Below are 19,532 nucleotides of genomic sequence, written 5' to 3'. Positions count from 1 at the left end.
GGGACTGAGAGCTCTGTATCCCTAAGAGGAGGCCAGGAAGGGGAAGGGAGGCCAAGACTATGCTGGCTGGATTTGGGACACAGTGTATATTGTGGGCCAGGGCCCAGGAGGGCAGTTGCTCACTGCAGAGCCCTAGTTTGCCTGAAGCCACTGCACCATGTCACCAGGGGCAGAGGAAATTGCCTTGGCTTGGGTATATCATGAAGCTTTCTTTAAAGACTGTGATCCACTCAAGGAATCCACATACTCATCAGGCTCCCAGAGCCCCTGCAGGACAGCCAGTGGCCATCCCCAGAGCTGAGGCAGCAAGAGGGCAAATACTTCCCAGTCTGCCAGGAAAGTGCATGGCAGCTCTTTCTAGCAGGCACATGCAGGCAACGTCATGGCAGTGCTTGTGCTAGTTGCTGCAGAGTCCCAGCAAGCTCCTGGCAGCGGTATGGCCCAGTCCCTGGGGGCAGGGCTAACTCTGAGCCAGGGAAGGATGGAAAGGACTTGGGGGTTGGGGTGCCCATGGGACAGCAGTGGGTAGGCATGGCCAGAGGAGCAGAGAGAGCAGTGAGGAGGGCTAGGATACCTGGCAACAGGGAGGGGAGCAGGGCTGCAGCACAGCAGAAGTTGGACTAGAGCAGAAGTAAGGTCACGGAGGGCTCTCTCCCTTGCACCCAGGCTAGAGAGCTGACAAGGAGGGTGCAAGGGTCTTGGCTACTAGCTCAGAAGGCAAAGCCATGAGATTCTGCCATGCTCAGCTGGCCTCTGGTCTGTGTCGTAGGTGTCCGCTTCCCTGGCGTAGGGGTGCTGCCTGGAGTACCAACTGGCGCTGGAGTCAAGCCGAAAGCCCCAGGTATGTCTCTCCTCTTCCAGGCATGGCAGGATCTAGGGCAGGACTTCTGCTTGTTCCAGGGGGGCTGGGCCCAGCCCTTGGCTTATGGTCTTGCTGGGGAGGGCCTTTCTGTTGGGGTTACAGCTCTGTGGAGGCTGGCAGGGCTTTTAGGCAAGTGTGAGCTGACCTCTAGCTGAGTGCACATATAGCCTAACATACGTCCTTTACAGACTAGTTTGGACTCCCGTGGACTAGCTGTGAGACTCATGTATTTGTATTTCTGTCTAGGAGTGGGAGGAGCCTTTGCAGGAATCCCTGGTGAGTGTCTCTCTTTCTCCCTTGCTCTTCTCTTCTTTTCCAAACCTGCTCATCATGGCCATGGCCTCCATATGCCGGAAGGTGCCTCAGAGCTTCCCAAGCCACCTGCTCTGCTCTGCTGTGGCTGGGGAACCGAGGTGGTCCTGGATACTTCCTTCTCACATGGACTGGGTGGCAGCCTGGGCGCACGGCTCCAGGTGAGAGTCTGCTGTTGGCTTTACAGGACTGGGAGGCTTTGGAGGCCCGCAGCCCGGTGTCCCTCTGGGGTATCCCATCAAAGCTCCTAAGCTCCCAGGTAAGCTGCCATAGCCAACAGGGATACAGGTGAGGGCTCCTTCTTATGACAGTGTCAGGGGACAGACCTAGATTTCTTCTGACTGTCCCCAGAATAAGCCGTGGTGTCCCTGGGTCCCCAAGACCTGGCAGTGCCAACTTTGGCGAGGACAACAAGACAGAACAAGGGACTGCTAGGCAGTGAATTCCAGCTGCAGCCCTTCCTCCTGCAGCCCTCAGGGCAGCCCCTGCCCAGGTGCCCAGGCTCGGGCCCAGAGGACTGCCAGAATGCTGCTGCTGGGCTAGTTTTAGCCGCAAAGACGAAGCTATGACTTCCTCCAAAGGCCAGGTGTTGTAAGGGGAGAATAGGCAAGTGCTGAGGACATAGTTTGGGCCAGGCCACCAAGGCTGCTCCCAGAGCCTCTGGCCTCCTGACACTAGGCAGGTCAGGAGTTAGCTGCATTCGAAGGGGTGCTTACCCTTGATGGCTCCTGCGACTCTCTCCCAGTATGCTCTGCCAGGCTTTGTGCTGGGCCTTGTCCTCAGGCGACCAACTGGTCCTGGACAAATGTCTCATATCATAGAGTTCTTGCCAAGGCCCAAGCCCCAGGCTGGCGGTGGCCATGAAGCTCAAAGCAGGTCACCCTTCCTACTGCCTAGAGATACGAGGCTCAGCCTCAGCTTGGGGAAGCTTGATCGGGGCTGCTCCAGGGACCTTCATCTCTCAGCCCTGCACAGGATGCTAGGCCTGCCCTGACAGCTCAGTCTGATCCTCAGCCTTCAGTACCGACATTGGGGGAGCAGCGGGACAGGTAGTACCAGCTGGCAACAGCGCCAGCAGTGGCATAGGTATGCAGGTCACCCTGCCTGGGGCTGCTGTGCACCCCAGCAGCAGCAGGGATCAGGCTGCCAGGTTGCTTCACACTGTGCTGCTGGTCCCGAGAGCACACCCAAGGCACACCCGGGCAGGAGGAGAGAAGCCAGAGCCAGGCCAGGGAGCTGCATTCCCAGGAGTGCTGAACAAGAGTAGATCCACGGTCCTTTTCCTGCTTTACCGAAACGAATTGCTGCTGTCAGAAAAGCCTTCACAGAGGGACCCCACCTGCAGGTGCTGGAGCCCCTCACAGAGACCAGATCCCACCCAGACAAGGGCACCAAGCCCAACAACTTCTCCAGCTTCCCCTGCTGGGGCCCATTGCCGCAAGAGGCAGAAATACTTGAACCACACTGACTTCCTCCCACAGAGGCAGAGTTACACTCATTAGGGCGATTCTCTTCCTGAACAGCCCTGCAGAGATCGGATACTGTCTGGCCTCCCAGCCACAGCCCGGCTCCTCCAGAGGAGCTGCTGTCCCAGACTGCCTTTCATGGGGTGCCTGGTGCTAACAGCAAACCGCCAGCGCATGGCTCAGGCTGCACCTGGCTCCTTCCCGGGGCGGCCCCACCAGTGGCCTGGAGCCCAGATGGGGCGCCGCTGCCGACTGACCCACTTACTGGGGAGCTACCATTAATAAATCAGAGAAGATAGCCCTGCAGGTAGCCAAATGGCTGCATGCTGAGACCTGTGGGCAGGAACTGTCCCCCCTCCCTCCCTTGGCAGGGGAACCCAATCCCTAAGGCCATGCTCAGAGCATCTCACTCAGCTCAGCCAAGTCTCTGCTCCTCTCCCCCAGAAGTAATGTCCCTGGCTGTAGTTTCAGTTGTCGAGCACTTTTTGGCACTTGAGTCATTCCCGAGGAGCTAGGGGATCCTGTTGTATCACTCCTGAGCCCTAGGGCTGGCCAGTGGGAACATGCTGGCCTGGCTGTTGAGGCCCTTGGTTTGAGCAAGGCAAATATGATGATGACATGTTCCTCTGGGACAGCAAGTACCAGGGGCTGGAGACAGACCAAGGGTTGCCAGAAATGTTTTACATCCCTCTGTCTTTTGCATACCCTTGAGTTGCGTGGGAGCTGCAGCAGTTGGCGAGCATGAGTCCAGAATGAAGGAGCCAAAGGGACATCACTGAAAATAACATTTTTAGTGGAAAGTCTCCTTTTTTGATGACTTGCTCCAGATGTCCCAGACAGCTTCTGTTCTGTGCTGCCCTTACTAAGGAGCTGGGTAGCAGATTTCCTTCTCTCCCTCCCAGAACCATCCTGCTCTCCAGGATCTCAGGCCCCATGGGCTGACGCTGTGGCTAGTCCCTGAATGTGTGGCTGAAATCTTGCTTCCACCCAGTGCCATACAGAAGGGAATTGTTTCCCCTGCCTGGCTGCAGATGTCTGTCTGTGAAAAGCCTTCTCCCTGCCAGGCGGCATAGCTGTCAGCCCTTAGCACCTTCAGTTGCACCAACCCCTGGTGCCAGGCATGCTGGTGGGGAGCCCCACAGCTGTACAGAGTGGCTGCAAATCAGTTCAGTGCAGAGCTTTGGGGCAAAAGCTGCTCTCATGTGTGGCTGGAGGATGGTGGAGAACTGGGCTTGGGTCCTGGCAGGAGGAGTTGCCTCATGACCTCCAAGTGAGTCACAAAGAGCTGGGCCTTCCTGGCTTTTCTGCAGCCAGGAAGGTCTGGCCGGCAATGAACGAAGCCCCTTCTTCCCACCTGGTCGCTTCTGGGTGGTGCCGAGGGCTTGGCATGAAGGGTGCCAATTGAGACCAGTGGGCCTGTGCACAGTTCAGTGAAATCTGGTTCTGCTGGCAGAGAGTTCACAGCTGACTCTGCCTGAAAAGCCTCTGCTTTCCAGAAAACTTGTGTTTATGTGGGAAAGCCTGGCAGGGTAGAGGGGAATTTGGTCCATACATGTTAGCCTGTAAGAGGGAAGAGCAACCCATACTTGAAAAGACATTCATTTCATGAGCAATAGCATCCTGGCTCAAGACAGTCCCACCCCCTGCCCCCCTCCCCAAGCCCGTCCCATGTTCCCCTGTGGCTGGAGAAAGCTTGGTTCGTATGGAGAGACACTGCCCTTGCATGCCCACTCAGGCCCATAATATCAGAAGACATCCTCTGGCACTTCCCCTTTTCCATATGCAGCTCAAGATCCCCATAATTGGGCACCCAGTGAGGATGTGGCTCATCTTTGGGCCATAACCTCTCTCCATGTGTTGGGAGCTGTGGCATTTGGAGGAGATGGGTGCTTGGAGCCAGGAGGCCGGAGGCAGAGAATCTCCAGCTCCCAGTGAGCAGTCCCCATTTAGTCATGGGTTTCCCCATGCTGTCCCACGTGATGGGATCCCAGCCTTTCGCAAGAGGATGGTTGTACAGCCTGCAAATTTCCTCCACTCCTCAGCCACAATGTTCCATCTCCTAATCTTACTCCATCCCTTCTTGCTGACCTCTTAATGAGGTCACGTTTCAGCAGGAGGCTCCCAAGCCCTGATTCCAATTAAAGCCTTTCATTTGGAGTTGGCCTGTGTGGAGCCATCTGGGTACAACTCTTCCTGCGGGGCTCTTGGGGGGCCCCCTGCTGAATTTGGGTGGCGGGAGACTCCTGGAAACATGCATTCTTACTTGGAAGCTGGCTTTGGGCACTGCAGCCCTTGGCACAAGGCTGGGAAGAGATGGCCCCTCACCACAGCTGGGAACCGCTGCTTCCAAAATGAGCCCTTGCTGGTGGAGAGGGGAGTCTCCTGGCCTGTGGAGGAGCCCTGGATGTTGGGCTGCATTGCAGGGAGGGTTATACCAAAGGATTCTCCAGCCAGGTGGAGAATGGTGGCTTAGAAAGAGCCCCCCAGGCTGAGGTCTCATGTTGCACAGCCAGTTGGCAAAGAGGTGCTACACCGCGGGGCAGAGGGGGCACGATTACCAGCAGCATTGCCTGGCACAACATGTGCTAACCGGCCACCTTTTCTCCTCTCCAGGTGGCTATGGATTGCCCTACAGCACTGGTAAGCTGCCCTATGGTGAGTGCTCTTAGCTCTTGCTCCACGGTTGTAGCTCCTCATTACACTGCTGGCTGCGATAGCCACATGGGCCACAGACCCCAGGCAGCACTGCGGGCAGTGCCGGGCAGGCTGGACAGGCTGCCCGCTGCTGCCCACAGAGGCTGTGAGAGAGGGGATGGCTCCTTGTGCAGGGGCATTTGGACTCCTCCCCTCCCCCTGCCATGGTTGGCCATGCCCCTCAAGTCCCTTGTCTCCTAGGGCAGCCCAGTGGGAGTGAAGGTGATGCTGCCCACCCAGCATCCTTCTCCCAGTACAAGATGGCCCAAATCAACAAGGCCAAGGCAGTCTTCAGCGATGTCCAGGCTCCTACTTGCCTCAGGGGCAGGGAGCAGGCTGAGGCCTTGCCCTTCCCTTTTGGTCCTTGGAGACAGCAGTGGAAGGAAAGGAAAGGTCTGACGCCCGTGAATGTCTTCCAGCTGGAAGCAGCTCGTGCATCCCCACACCCCAGGGCTATAAACTGTTAATCTGTAGACATGCGGTGGCACCAGCATCAGTCAGCTCTCAGCTTGCTGAGGCAGCTCTTGTATTGAGCTGAATGTCTGGCTCCTAGGACACATCCTGATCTCCAGCCAGCTTCACTTGGGGATATTTGAACTGGCATCTCCGGAGATCTGATTCCCTGTTCTAGCCAGGGGAGCTGGCTCAGGCACCTCCACCACATCCCCAGATGTGCAGGGGGGGGGGGAAAAGCCTTTGGGCCAGGGAGGCTGCTCTGTCTACCTTGGCCCCCTTTCTAAGGCCAGCACCTGACCTTTCTTTGCTTCTGTTTGTGATTGCAGGGCTTGGACCTGGCGGGATAGGAGTGGGACTTGGTGCAGCAGGAAAGGCAGGATTCCCCACTGGGACAGGTAAGAAGCCTCTGCACTGTCTTCACAGGCAGCTCCAGGGTTGGAGATGGCACAGACCTACAGTTCCTTGCGTGCCTCCATGTTGAGGGGAGTGGGCACCCCATTAATTTCCCCAGTCTTCAGACAGGACATTTGGGACTGCCTGGATGGCTGGCAGCAGGAGTGAGCTGTCAATGAATCATGGGTGACTAGAAAGGGGTCGGGGACAACCAGAACGGGTGTGTATATTACCTCCTGAATGAGAGAGGAGGTCAATGCTGGTAGGAGAAGATGGTCTCTGAAGTCCCTGTGGCATGGGGGTGGGCTGAGAGGGAATGGTCCTGTGGCCTCAACCTTTCCTCTCATGTTTTCTCAGGAGTTGGAGCACAGGCGGCAGCAGCAAAAGCAGCAGCTAAGTATGGTGAGTCACCCACCATAGGCACGTCTAAGGCCTTCAAGGCCCACACCCTGGAGGGAGGGTTCCCGCTAGACCCTGGCTCCAGCCATCCACACACTACAGACCCTCTGCTGCTCCAGCCATCCCACAGCCCTGCAGGGGCTGGCAGGTGCTCGGGGAGGAACAGAGCTCACCAGCCTTCACCCAGTATTTGTGGGGAGCACCCATGGTTCCTGGAGAATTCCTGCTCCCTGAGGGAAGACTGCTTCCTCCATCCCAGGCTTGCAGGTGCTCTGCAACTTCAGCTCCGGGGAGCTGACAGTCCCCTTTTCCCCTGCAACAGGAGCCGGTGTCCTGCCCGGGGCTGCTGGCATTCCAGGAGTTGGTGGAGTGGTGCCTGGTGTCGGAGCTGTCCCAGGAGTTGGAGGTGAGTCTGTAGCTGGACTCAGCCTTGGCACTTGGAGGTTCATGTCCCCCCCCATATCACACCACTGACTCTCTCCCCTGGTACCATGGCAGTTGGAGGGCCAGCAGCTGCAGCTGCGGCAGCGAAGGCAGCAGCGAAAGCGGGAGTGTACGGTGAGTTCGCTGCATGGTTGGTATCTCGGCCAGGCCTGGCAGCTGCCTGCAGGGTTAAGCTTGATTTCTACTGTGCTTCGCAGATGCAGGACATGGTGGAGCAATGCATTAGTGCCAGAGGCTACACAGCTTAGCGTGACACATGGCTTTATCACCTGCCCTCAGCTCACCTTCTGCCCACTGATGCATCTGCCCAGGATGCTCTCCCATACCTGAGCTCTTGCACAGCTGCTGCTTGCCTAAAACTTAGGGCAAGGTGGATTCAGTCTGGTGAATCGACAGTTTATGCATGTGGAACACCAGCAAGAAGTTACACCTTCCCCAGGACTGGAGAGGAGCTTTATTACTTGGAAGGGGAGCTTTCAGCAGCTTGATGGGACAGCTGAGGCAGGAGGTAGCAAAGTCTTGACAGTCTGGTCTGGAAAGCCAGCTCTTTCCATGCTGGCTGGAGGGCTCCCTGGCTGCCTCCCTGGCTGGAGGCTCGGCAGCTGGGTGATGGGAGATGCAGGCAGTGGCGTTAGCAGTGGAGGGGCACGGCAGTAGTCCTGACACAGGGTCATAAAGCTCTGTCACGCACTGCTTTTCTGTAACAGACGTGGCACGTCCAGGCGCTGCATGATGGGAGACACTGACAGCTCTCGTGGTTTTGCTGCACTAGGCTCCAGCAGGATTCTGCAGAGATGTGTCTTTAATGAGCTGTTGTTCGTTAGCAGAGGGATGTGGTTGGTTATGCAGATCTCATGTTTGCTGCTCCTCTTGCTGGCAGGGGAAACCTATTCCACAGGAGAAAAGCGAGTAGCAAACAATCACTCACTGGAGCATCCAGAGGAAATGCGTCAGCACTGGGAGCAGCTGGGATTTACAAGCATGTCTTTGAGGGATAGCAGGGTCCCTCCAGCTGCCACCAGCTCCCAGGAGACTGCACAGGCTCCAGGCCACAGAGTTGTGTGGGGGGAGCTGGGAATTGCCTGCCTGGATATGTGAGGGGTGGGAGGTGTTGCAGGCACTCCCTGGAGAGTATTCCCGGGGCTCGCTGTGGATAGTGGGGTTCAAGCTGCTGTGGCTCACAGCCGTGGCTGACAGCCAGGGCAGATACCAGCTCAGGAGCCTGTGAGCAGGAACCTGCGCCCTGGAAGAGCTAGGGCAGCATCTGGTTCCAGCTGGGCAGTGCAGAGGATGTAGGACTTACTGCTCCTGGAAAGTCCACCCTGTGTCAGCCTGTGCCAGTGCCTGCTACACGTGGCAAGAGTGCACATGCACAGCTCAGCACCCAGTGCCCTCCAGACAGCTCAGCTGCTGCACTGGCTTCCTGGGGGAGGCACACATGGACACCAGTCTCCTTAGAAAAGCAGCTGGTTTGGGAGGTGAGTGGAAAGCCCTTTGCTGCACCAGCCTCTGCTACAAGGCAGCTTTGCCACAGCAGCTCCCTGGGCAGCTGATGGTGCCTTCCTGGAGAAGGAGCAGCGAAGTTGGAGGAGTCTGCAGCTGCAAATCTTGGCATGTATCTCTTCTCAAACCTGTGTGTGCTAGAGCTTCCCACATCAGGAGAGGAGGCTAGCTCCATACCCAGGACCTCTGGCTCCATCACGGTCAGCCTGGTAGGGCTGCCAGGAGCTGGAACGAGGCAGGGAGCTAGCTGAGTGCAGAGGACAGGACTGCATCTCCCTGCTTGGCAGTGGTGGAAGGTTTTGTGGTGCAGCAGCTGGAGGCAGCTCTCGTCACTTCCTCCAGACTAGCCTCCCACTGTATGGTCTGGCCAAGGCGTTGCTTTAGTCTGCTCTGTGCCCAGGGCTGCTGCAGCAGGGCTGCGCCTTCGGCTGGCACTATGCCCTCTCTCCTGTGGCACTGTGCATTTTAGGATCTGGAAAGAGTGTTGGGTCTGACTGCTCTGCTTCTCTCCAGGTGCAGGGGTCCTGCCTGGGGTTGGCGGTGTCCCAGGCCTAGTGCCCGGCGTTGGCGGAGTCCCTGGCTTGGTGCCCGGCATCGCAGGTGTCCCTGGGGTGGCAGGTGACTATTCCTAAGAGCTTTGCCCATGCTCTATCTCTAAGCAGGGAGCATGAGTTAGGTTTCTAAATATCCCTCTCTCCCTTGTTCCCAGGAGTTGGGGCACCAGCAGCAGCAGCGGCAAAGGCAGCTAAATTTGGTAAGTGGGATCACCTCCCCATATCCCACTGTTCTCCATAGCAGTTGGGTTATCCTGGGGGCCTCTTCTACCCTAAAGGCATTGCTGGATCTCCCCCTTCCCCTCTGATGTGGGGGATGAGAGGGGTCCCAGACAGGCAGATCTCCCGTGGAGATCTCTCCCAATGGCTCATGATGAGAAGGCACTTAGGGAATCGATGTGCCCAGTCCAGCTTTTAGCTGCTCCATCCGGACCAGCCTTTTCCCCCAAGGTGGGGCTATCTCTCTTCCTGGTGTTTCTACAGACTGTGACACTGCTAGTGCTTTACAGGAATGAACGGATGAGGCTGAACTTGCTTCTTCTGGATCTTGTCTGAATTCTCAGCTTTTGTTTCAAATCCTTTTTTTCCAGCATCAGCACCAGAATCAACCCAGTGACTAGGGCCTCTGGGCTCTGTGTCACTGCACAGACAGGCAGAGGTCCTATCGGTACCTCTGGGGCAGTACTGCCCTGGGAGTCTCTGTCCCAGCTGGTGCCAGACTGACTCCCAAAGCCCTTTCCAGGGGTACTGTCTTCCAAAAGTTGATTTCTGGTGGGATCAGTTCCTTTCCACTTGGTGTTCAGCCATCACTGGACCAAGCCATATCCCAACTCCCTGTGCAGGCCAGAACAGAACTCATCTTTTGATATATTTTCTAATTTCTGTAATTTTGCAGTTATCTGCAAATTCTAGCAACTGGAATTTGATATCAGAAATCCTACATTCAGTTCTGTTTGCTCCTGGTCACAAAAGTGAGCTCCAGCAAGAGCCCTGGAGAGCCCAGAGCCCAGAACCTGCAGGAGATGATGAAGGGAAAGCTTATTAGACCCAGGCTCTGGCAAGTACACCTCACTTTATCTGGCAAAACCCAGGTGTCTGACAAGCACAACTATTCCACGAACACCTCCACGGAGGAGGAGCTCACAGGGGAAAACGGAACATTGCTGAGCAACAGCAAAGCTGAAAGGTTGGAAAGAGAGAGGATGCAAAAGTGATCCTAGGCTCCATGCAGAGATATAGGCTGCATGTATTGCTTGGAGAGTTAGTGGAAGAGGCTGAATGATGTGGGCCAGATGCAATGGCCAGGTCCCAGGAGTTTCTTCTGCTTCATCCCTGTAGCTGTTGCAAAGCTCTGGTAGCCTCCTGGGAATCATCTTTCTTGCTGACAGCTTTCCTCTGCGAGCTAAACAATTCCTGTCCATTTCATTCATTCCTTTTTTTCATCATGTAAAAAAAAAATCATCAGTGCCCCAGAGAATGCTGTGATTTGGGGAGAAATTTGACAATGAAAACTTGACTAGTGTGTGTTCTGACACACATGGGAGCTGGCAGTGACAGCGACATGGCAGAGCAAGGCTCCATGCAGACAACTTCTGAGGCCGTAGGCCTCTCCACAAAATGTGACCAAGCACTTCTCTCAGCAGTGTAAATGAATGCCAGAGGATGAAGGCTGGAACTACCCACAGCACCTTTCCAGACTGGCTACTGCCTAAGCATGCAACTCTTCCAGACAGTTACCTGGTGCAATCAATCTTTTCTCCTCTCAGCCTTGACTTCACCACAAGGAGGTCCCTGCTGCACTGCTGTCTGCCATTCCCCATCATGTGGTTTGCTGGTCTGGTGACATCACAGCAGCCCATGGTCCTGCTGTCTGTCCAGCTGGGCTGCATTCACAGTTTATGCTGGTTCTTGGCCTGTCCTTTTAAACCTCCTGCAAATTTAACGTCCTCACTGGATCTTCTTGGGAGACACAAGACTAGTTTCTCCCCTGCTGGGCTCTACATCTCTCTTGGCCAAGGCCAAGGTGGTGGAACACTTTCCCCATCCTGGTGTTATGACAAGAGCAGATCTGCCTCTAGGTCTCATCTTTCAGCTGGTGCTGCAACAAGACCTAGCCTAACGCCTCATTCCCTGCAGGAGCTGGTGTTGGTGTTCCTGGAGTTCCTGGAGTTCCTGGAGTGCCTGGTGTGCCTGGCGTGCCTGGTGTGCCCGGTGTGCCAGGAGTGCCTGGTGTGCCCGGTGTGCCTGGCGTGCCGGGTGTGGTACCTGGTGTCGATGCTGTCCCAGGAGGTGAGTCCATGGGCTGGCATGAGTTGACAGCTTGCCTCTGGCCCTCTCTCATCCTCCTGACTCTCTCCCCTTCTGTCCTAGCAGTAGGTGCTCCAGCAGCAGCTGCTGCTGCAGCGAAGGCCGCAGCGAAAGCCGCAGCATTTGGTGAGTTAGCTTTGTCCCACATAAGGCTGGTCTGCACATTCAGGGTGGGTCTGCACATTTGCACATTCTGCAAATGACCAGTGTGGCCAGCATCAAGCCAGAGAAGAGATCCTAGCAAAGGCACTGTCTGATGCCATCCAAACTGGGTATGCAAAAAGAGCCTTGTGCCTTGGGTGCAGCTGCAAGCTGGAGTGGGAGGAAAACCCCCAGGTGAGAGGCCCCAGGGCCGGAGCCTTGTGCCAGGCGGAGGGCAGGGGTGGGCAGAAGGGGTCTCCCTCCGCACCCACAGCTAGCCCATGCACTGTGCTGCACGTAGAGGGGGCTGTGCTCCACTCACCTGCCCAGGGCTCGGCCTCACCACTGAACCTCTCTGCAGGAGCAGGACGCCTGCCAGGAGTTGGCGTTCCTGGTGGGGTTGGTGCTCTGGTGCCCGGAGGAATAGCAGGTAAAATGGTCTTTAAGTGTGGTCTGGCCATGGCCAGGCCTGAGACGCAGCAGGAGACATCTGGCATGGCTACCACATGCCACCCGTGCCTCACTCTCCCCCTCTTTCCCAGGAGTTGGAGGCCCAGCCGCAGCAGCTGCTGCCGCCAAAGCAGCCGCCAAAGCAGCCAAGTATGGTAAGATGGGACCCCTCCAGGGTTACTAACACTTGTCCTGCCTTCTGCTGCCTCCCCACCTCAGCCCCCTGGCTGGGGACACTGTATTGGGCCTCAGCAAGTCTGGGTGTGGGGGAAGTCTCTGCAGGGCTGTGCATGGGATCAGCTTCCAGCTCTGTTGGAAGGTGCATGGAGGGCCGTACACTGTGTCATGCATCCACCCTCCCATCTATCTGTCCATACATCCCACCATCCATCCACCCATCCATCCATGCACAATCCACACATCTCAGCCTGCCATGCCACCACCTCTCCAACCAGCTCTTTCTACCTGCTGTCTCTCCATGCCACACCCCCAATCCTTACCTCTCTTCTTGTAGGAGTAGGCGGCCTCGCTCCCGGAGTGGGTGCCTTGGCTCCTGGCGTGGGTGGCCTGGCTCCTGGCGTGGGTGGCCTGGCTCCTGGTGTAGGTGCTCTGGCTCCTGGCGTGGGTGGCCTGGTCCCTGGTGTTGGTGCCATCCCAGGTAAGCTCCTTTCCTCCTGCAGGAGGGAAAGCATGGGGTCCTTTTGCAGTCTGTTGATTTGCGGGGGTTGCCTACACTGTCCCCTACTTATCCCCAAATACGTCTGTCCCTTTTGCTGCCTCCCTCCTTTTAGTGCCATCAGTGAGTGCCTGATGCGCTCATGAAGCCTGTCAAGGCCAAGGAGCAGAGTGAGGAGGAGGGAGGCAGGTGATGGTGGTAGCTGGGCTTGTGCAGAGGTGGTTCCAGGGCAGGCTGGCTGTGAGGAAGGCCTTTGTGGTCTCCATCCTGCAGCCATTCCTTGGGCAATGTAGACAAGGCAGGAGGGGCAGGCTCTGCCCAGCACTGCTGGCAAGGGCTGCATCAGACTCACCCTGGGGGATACTGACCGTGTCTTGCTATCTCTGCTCAGGAGTTGGAGCCCCGGCAGCAGCGGCAAAAGCAGCAGCTAAGGCAGCCAAATTTGGTGAGTCTTCAGTGAAGCCCGCTCCTCCCTGTCCAGCACCATGGCATGAGGCCAGTGGCCCTGTGAGAAACTTCCCAGTGATCCAGCTTCTTGCAGCAAGGCAACGCAGGGAGCTGTGGTGTAACAACTCAGCCTGGGGAAATCTGGAGGCTCTGGGGTCACCCCAACTCCAGGGCACACTCTGTGCTGGGATAGTGGATACAGGGAGCCTGGCATGCCCACAGCATGGACATGGGGGCTCACATTTTGGGCAGGACCAAGGGATCACCCTGGTTGTGACCCCCGTGCAGCCTACCCAAAGCTGCTATCCTCAGCGCCCTCTCTCTGCAGGTGCTGGGGTTGGAGGGGTGCCAGGAGTAGTGCCCGGGGCTGCTGGAGTGCCAGGAGTGACACCCGGCGTCGGTGCTGTGCCAGGTTTGGTGCCAGGTGTGGGAGTACCTGGTACTGGCATTCTCCCTGGAGCAGGTAAGTGCCTCATTCCCCCCTGGCTGGGGACCAGCCTGGGAGCAGTGGTGACTGGCGCCAGCCTGTGATGGGCAGCAGCTGAGCGGGAGGACTAAAAGCCGTTGAGTCGTGCAGGGTATGCAGGGAGGCCAGGCGTGGGGCGCAGAGTCGGGGACTGACCTAAGCATGGCACCCTTGTTTGTTTTGCAGGCATCCCCCAAGTAGGGGTGCAGCCTGGTGCTAAACCTCCCAAATTTGGTACGTATCTCTGGCACTCTTCCCCAGCCCACTCCCCCTGGGCACCCCATGACGCTGCCTGGCCAGCCCACCTCGGTCCTCCACCGTTCTCCTCAATTTGCCGCCTGGGCCCTGCCCTCCCATCGTGTTTGTGAAACCCCATGTGTGGCCATGTCCTTGCCCTACATACTTCTGCTGCTCTCGCTTGGCTCCTCGGCCTTTGTCCCCCCTGTGCCAAGCCATGCAAAAGGCTTCCAGTGCCCATGGCCGTGTCGGCTGGGTTGGGCTGGGGAAAGCTGCTCTCTCCCGTTCAGGGTTTTGCTAGCCAGTATCTCCTGCAGCACCTGGTTCCCTGGTACCTTCCCTGCCATCTGCTTCAGGGTCCTAGCCCATCCAGGAGTGTTGCTAGTCACCCGCAAGCCCCTCTGGGAAAGGGTGAAGGATTTTGGCTTAACAGATAGCTTGGTGGTTTCAGACCGCAGGATCCTTCCCAGCAGCCTGCCACAAGTTCTGTGCAGAGCAGTCCAGGGCTAGAAGCCAGTGTGCCCTCAGCCATGGGTGCAGAGCACCACCCAGTGCCCCCTCCCTGGGAACATTTTCACCTGTTCTGCATCACCTGGGACAATCCATCTCCCATGGGCAGCAGGGCCAGTGAGCTCTCCCCAGGTCTCCTCTGTCAGAGTGCTGCATGAGGGGTGTCATGGCCACCCCAGCGGGCCAAGCCCTGGCTAGGGCAAAGGCTGTCTGAGCTCTCTGACACTTTCTGTTCATGCTGGGCTGTGGGAAGATGCAAGTTCAAATGTCTCTTCTCCGGCAGGAGTTCCTGGGGTCGGAGTCCCAGGAGTCGGTGTCCCAGGGATCGGTGGCCTCCCAGGTACGATCCGGTGGTAGCTGAGTGCCTGTGCTGGGGCCTCTCTGAGCAGCGTGGGTGTGCAGGGCGGAGAGATGCTCCCCAAGGGCATGGGGCAAGCAGGGACTGCCCGAGAAAGACCAGGGCACATGTGGGGCTGGGGCGAGGAGTGGGTAAAGCCCCCTAAACTGGCACCGATGGGGCTGTGCTAGCTGTGGCCCAAACTAGAGCAGAGATGTCCCACGTGAGCTCCTCTGCCCCAGGGGCCATCCAGCAAAGGCAAGGCCTGGTGCTGCCAGGGTGAATCTGCCCATGCTTGCTTACCCCCTGTCCTCATCACCATGTCCTCACCGTGCCAGAGGCTGGGAGGCTGTGGTGTCCACTGCAAGCTACCCCCAGTGCAGCCCCCTTAGCCCTCACTGCCTGTGCCTGGGGGGCACCCCCTGCCCTGTCCTGCAGACCCTCACCCTGGCTCCCTGCTACAGGTGCTCTTGGAGTTGGTGGCCTTGGAGTCGGTGGCCTTGGACCTGGTGGGCTAGGGGCAGGTGAGTGACGCTGGCCGGACCTGGCCCTGGTGGCTCCCCGGGGCTGGAGTGTGAGGGCAGGGCGCAGAGCGGATGGGCGATTGCCTGGCCCCGGGGGCTGCCCGGAGAGCTCCTGAACGTGCCAGAAGCATGACGAAAAGCAAGGTGCATTTACGGACTGCAGGACACTGGGACTGGGGCGAGCAGGGAAGGGGCTCACCAGCCGGGACTGTTGCTGTCGCTCCGGCTCTGCCCATTCCGCGGGAGCTGGGGCATCCCGGGGACTTCCCCAGCACCTTGGGCGTATGTTGCCCTGCCGTCCCACGGGATTCCTGCACCGGCCCGGCCGTTGGTGTACCCAGTGCCCGAGCTGTGTCTGCCTGGCATGGCACAGCCACGACACGCTGTCCTGCCCCCAGCCCTGGGGCTGTGGCTGCCACTAAGCAGGTATCAAGGACCATGGCTCCAGTGTGGCCCAGGGCAAGGGGGCAGGGGACAGCGCTGACGCGTCCCCCGCTCGTCAGTGTGGTGGAGATGCAGGAGCTGTCCCTGCCTGGCTGACCCGCCTGGCTAGTAGCCAGGGCTGGCCATAGCCCTGGGCGCCAGTGAGCCTCGGGCTGTGGGCTGTACTGAGTTGCTCCTGTTCTCTGCCATAGGGCTCTTGTTTCCTGGGGCTGCTGGCAAACCTCCCAAAGCAGGTAAGACGCAGTGGGGCTGCTCCCTGTCCTGGGGGGCTTTGGGGCAGGATGGGCTGGCACCCCTGGGACCCCCATGTTCCCATGCCTGATCAGGGCTCTCCCTTCCTGCAGGTTTCGGTGCTGGGGGGCTGCAGCCAAGTGAATGCTGCGGTGGCGGGCATTGGGGGGGGGGACACCAAGCAGCCCACTGTGCAATGCCCTGCCCCACTGCTGTCACACGCAGGGCATGCCAGGGCCACGTGGGAGCTCCCTACAGCCAGGCAGACGCCCATGGGTGCCCTGGCAAGGCCAGGCCTGTCTTGCCACCTCCCTGCAGTGCCCACGGCCGCTTTGGGGTGCATGGGGTGCTGCATGGGGGCTGGAGGGGGTGGCAGCTGCTCTCACAGGCTTTCACGTGCTGCTGCTCTTTCCCCAGGGGCTGGAGTTCCTGGTTTTGGTGTGTCACCGATACTTCCAGGTACTTCACCCAGCTCAGTTCCTCTGCTGGCACCAGGGCGCAGCTCTCCCATGCCTTTTGCGCTCGGGAAAGCCCAGCCGGCACGTGGGGACACAGGCACAGCCGCCGCCTGCAGAGCACCGGGGGCAGCCCGCGTCTGGTGCCTGGGGACAGTCCCAGCGGTGTGGGGCAGGGGCTGCACCCAGGGGTGCTCAGAGTGGAGGGGTGTGGGGCAGGGGCTGTGCCCAGGGATGCTCAGAGTGGAGGGGCATGGAGCAGGGGCTGCACCCAGGGGTGCTCAGAGTGGAGGGGTGCGGGGCAGGGGCTGCGCCCAGGGATGCTCAGAGTGGAGGGGTGTGGGGCAGGGGCTGCGCCCAGGGGTGCTCAGAGTGGAGGGGTGTGGGGCAGGGGCTGCGCCCAGGGGTGCTCAGAGTGGAGGGGTGCGGGGCAGGGGCTGCGCCCAGGGGTGCTCAGAGTGGAGGGGCACGGGGCAGGGGCTGCGCCCAGGGGTGCTCGGAGTGGAGGGGTGTGGGGCAGGGGCTGCGCCGGTGCCCAGGCTAGCCCTGAGGGGTTGCGCTCTGCTTTCAGGTGGGGTCGCTGGCCAGCTGGGATTTGGCGGTGAGTGTCCGGGCGGCCTCGCAGCACGGGTGGCACGGGGGGGGGGGGGGGGGGCGGCGCCCTGGCCCAGTGCTGCTCGGGGGGCTGCGGGCGCCGGGGTGCCCGTGCCGGCCTGTGCTCACCAGCTGCCTCCCGCAGCAAAGGCCGCCAAGACCTACGGCGGGGCCCTGGGAGCCCTGGGATTTAGAGGTAAGGCCCGGCAAAGCAGGAGCCCCCGAAAAGGGGCGCGAGGGGCGCCGCTGGCCCCCCCCCGGCCCGCCGGGCGGCGGCGCTGAGCCTGTGCCCTTCGTCTCGCCCCCCGGCAGGCGCCGTCGGCTGCGCACAGGGCAAGTACTGCGGCAGGAGGCGGAAGTAGCCGGCCCGCCGGCCGGCCGCCAACCTCATGAACTTTGGTGCTACTGCATGGCGGAGAACGTCAACCCGAGCAAAGCGGAGATCCCCCCCCCACCCCGCCCCGCGCCCCCCCTGCCCGGCCCCCCACAGCCCCGGCCCGGCCCGGCGCCCCCGGAGCTCCGCGGCAGCGCCTGCCCCCCACCCCCCACCCCCCAAACTGCGGGGAGCAGCGTTCCCCACTGGTGCTAAGGCTCCCTGCGGGGAGGGCCCGGGCGCCCCCACCCCGGCGCCTCTCCGAGGAACGGGGGGCCGTGGGGGGCGGGGGGGGGGGGGCGAACCCCGCGCTCGGCGCCGGGGCAGCCGCGGGCGGGCGGGCGCCGGGCTCCTCCTCGGCCTCGGCGCTGCCCTCCCCGGGGGGCCGGGCGGCCCCGGAGCCGCGGGCCGGGACGGATTCGCCTCTCTTCATGTTACTCACTTTGATATAACTCGGATGGGAACCGGTATAAAGAGGGGAAACTGCTTCCAAACAGACTAATAAAGGACAAGTTTTTAACGGACTCGGCCTCCGGCCTCCTTCGGGCTCAAACACCCCGGGCCTTCCCCACCACGTCCCCCCGCCGCCCTTCCCCACCATGTCCCCCCGCTGCCCTTCCCCACCACGTTCCCCCGCTGCCCTACCCCACCCCATCCCCCCGCTGCCCTTCCCCACCGCCACCCCGCTGCCCTCCCCCACCCCATCCCCCTGCTGCCCTTCCCCACCGCAACCCCGCTGCCCTCCCCCACCCCATCCCCCTGCTGCCCTTCCCCACCGCCACTCCCGCTGCCCTCCCCCACCCCATCCCGCCGCTGCCCTCCTCCACCACCACCCCCGCTGCCCTCCCCCACCCCATCCCCCCGCTGCCCTCCCCCACCGCCACCCCTGCTGCCCTCCCCCACCCCATCCCCCCGCTGCCCTCCCCCACCAGCACCCCCGCTGCCCTCCCCCACCCCATCCCCCTGCTGCCCTTCCCCACTGCCACCCCGCTGCCCTCCCTCACCCCATCCCCCCGCTGCCCTTCCCCACTGCCACCCCGCTGCCCTCCCTCACCCCATCCCCCCGCTGCCCTTCCCCACCGCCACCCCGCTGCCCTCCCCCACCCCATCCCCCTGCTGCCCTTCCCCACCGCCATCCCCGCTGCCCTCCCCCACCGCCATCCTCGCTGCCCTTCCCCACCCTGTCTCCCTGCTGCCCTTCCCCACTGCCACCCCCACTGCCCTCCCCCACCGCCACCCCCGCTGCCCTCTCCGCCGCCCTTCCCCACCGCCATCCCCCCACTGCCCTTCCCCACCGCCACCCCCGCTGCCCTTTCCCACCGCCATCCCCGCTGCCCTCTCCCACCCCATCCCCGCCGCCCTTCCGCACCGCCATCCCCACCGCCCTTACTCACCGCCATCCCCGCTGCCCTTCCCCACCCTGTTCCCTCACTGCCCTCCCCCACCATCCCTGCTGCCCTTCCCCACTGCCATCCTCGCTGCCCTTCCCCACGCCATCCCCCCGCTGCCCTTCCCCACCGCCGTCTCCGCCACTCTTCCCCACCGCCATCCCCGCTGCCCTCCCCCACCACCATCCCCGCTGCCCTCCCCAACCCTGTCCCCTCACTGCCCTCCCCCACCCCCCTGCTGCCCTTCCACACCACCATCCCCGCCGCCATCCTCGCTGCCCTTCCCCACTGCTGTCCCCGCTGCCCTTCCCTGCCGCCATCCCCGCTCCCCTCCCCCACCCAGTCCCCTCGCTCCCCTTCCCCACCACGTCCCCCGCTCCCATCCCCGCTGCCCTTCCCCACACCGCCCCCCTGCTTCCCCACCCCATCCCCCCGCCGCGCTTCCCCACCACCATCCCCGCTGCCCTTCCCCCCCGCGTCCCCCCCCCCCCGCTCCCTTCCTCTGCCCCGTGCCTCGGCCGGGCGGGCAGCCCTGCTGGGGAGGCCCGGGCGGTGGGGAAGGCAGCTCGGCGGGCCGGGAGCTCTGGGGAGGGGTGAGGGGCGCCGGGGGCCGGGGCGAGCCGCGGGGACGCGCCCAGCGCCGCGGGCCCCGGAGCGGGGTGGGGCGGGGCAGCTGCCCGCCCCCTCTCTGCCCGCCCCGCCCCTGGCCCCGCCTCTCGCGCCCCGCCCCGCCCCGCGCAGCGTGCCCCGCCCCCGGCGCGGGCGCCGCCCCCAGCCCCGCGCAGCGTGCCCCGCCCCGCGCCCGCCCCCTGGCCCCGCCCCTGGCCCCGCCCCGCGCAGCGTGCCCCGCCCCCGGCGCGGGCACCGCC

The 19,532-nt window shown here is 61.1% G+C and overlaps 1 protein-coding gene across 13 annotated transcripts in view; it reads left to right on the top strand.

Moving 5' to 3' along the window:
• Positions 1-17,799, top strand: part of ELN (elastin) — a 33,047-nt gene extending 15,248 nt beyond the window's left edge. For 5 of the 13 annotated variants that reach the window (XM_062592290.1, XM_062592284.1, XM_062592293.1 and 2 more), the window contains 25 exons: positions 770-841; positions 1,109-1,138; positions 1,362-1,433; positions 5,254-5,295; positions 6,117-6,185; positions 6,541-6,585; positions 6,905-6,988; positions 7,081-7,140; positions 9,043-9,147; positions 9,239-9,283; positions 11,220-11,372; positions 11,457-11,516; positions 11,893-11,961; positions 12,074-12,136; positions 12,496-12,639; positions 13,049-13,102; positions 13,433-13,567; positions 13,757-13,804; positions 14,601-14,657; positions 15,119-15,178; positions 15,814-15,855; positions 16,271-16,312; positions 16,880-16,909; positions 17,048-17,098; positions 17,215-17,799. In XM_062592290.1, coding sequence (XP_062448274.1) covers positions 770-841; positions 1,109-1,138; positions 1,362-1,433; positions 5,254-5,295; positions 6,117-6,185; positions 6,541-6,585; positions 6,905-6,988; positions 7,081-7,140; positions 9,043-9,147; positions 9,239-9,283; positions 11,220-11,372; positions 11,457-11,516; positions 11,893-11,961; positions 12,074-12,136; positions 12,496-12,639; positions 13,049-13,102; positions 13,433-13,567; positions 13,757-13,804; positions 14,601-14,657; positions 15,119-15,178; positions 15,814-15,855; positions 16,271-16,312; positions 16,880-16,909; positions 17,048-17,098; positions 17,215-17,264 — 1,682 coding nt within the window. In that variant the 3' untranslated portion in view covers positions 17,265-17,799. The remainder of the gene's footprint in view (positions 1-769; positions 842-1,108; positions 1,139-1,361; positions 1,434-5,253; positions 5,296-6,116; positions 6,186-6,540; positions 6,586-6,904; positions 6,989-7,080; positions 7,141-9,042; positions 9,148-9,238; positions 9,284-11,219; positions 11,373-11,456; positions 11,517-11,892; positions 11,962-12,073; positions 12,137-12,495; positions 12,640-13,048; positions 13,103-13,432; positions 13,568-13,756; positions 13,805-14,600; positions 14,658-15,118; positions 15,179-15,813; positions 15,856-16,270; positions 16,313-16,879; positions 16,910-17,047; positions 17,099-17,214) is intronic. The other 8 variants (XM_062592281.1, XM_062592291.1, XM_062592289.1 and 5 more) reach the window with 8 other exon arrangements.
• The last annotated feature ends 1,733 nt before the right edge of the window (positions 17,800-19,532 follow it).

The sequence above is a fragment of the Rhea pennata genome, chromosome 20, assembly GCF_028389875.1.
Source record: "Rhea pennata isolate bPtePen1 chromosome 20, bPtePen1.pri, whole genome shotgun sequence".
Lineage (NCBI taxonomy): Eukaryota > Metazoa > Chordata > Aves > Rheiformes > Rheidae > Rhea > Rhea pennata.
The sequence above is the reverse complement of the archived record's forward strand: the minus strand, read 5'-3'. Positions and strand labels throughout refer to the sequence as shown.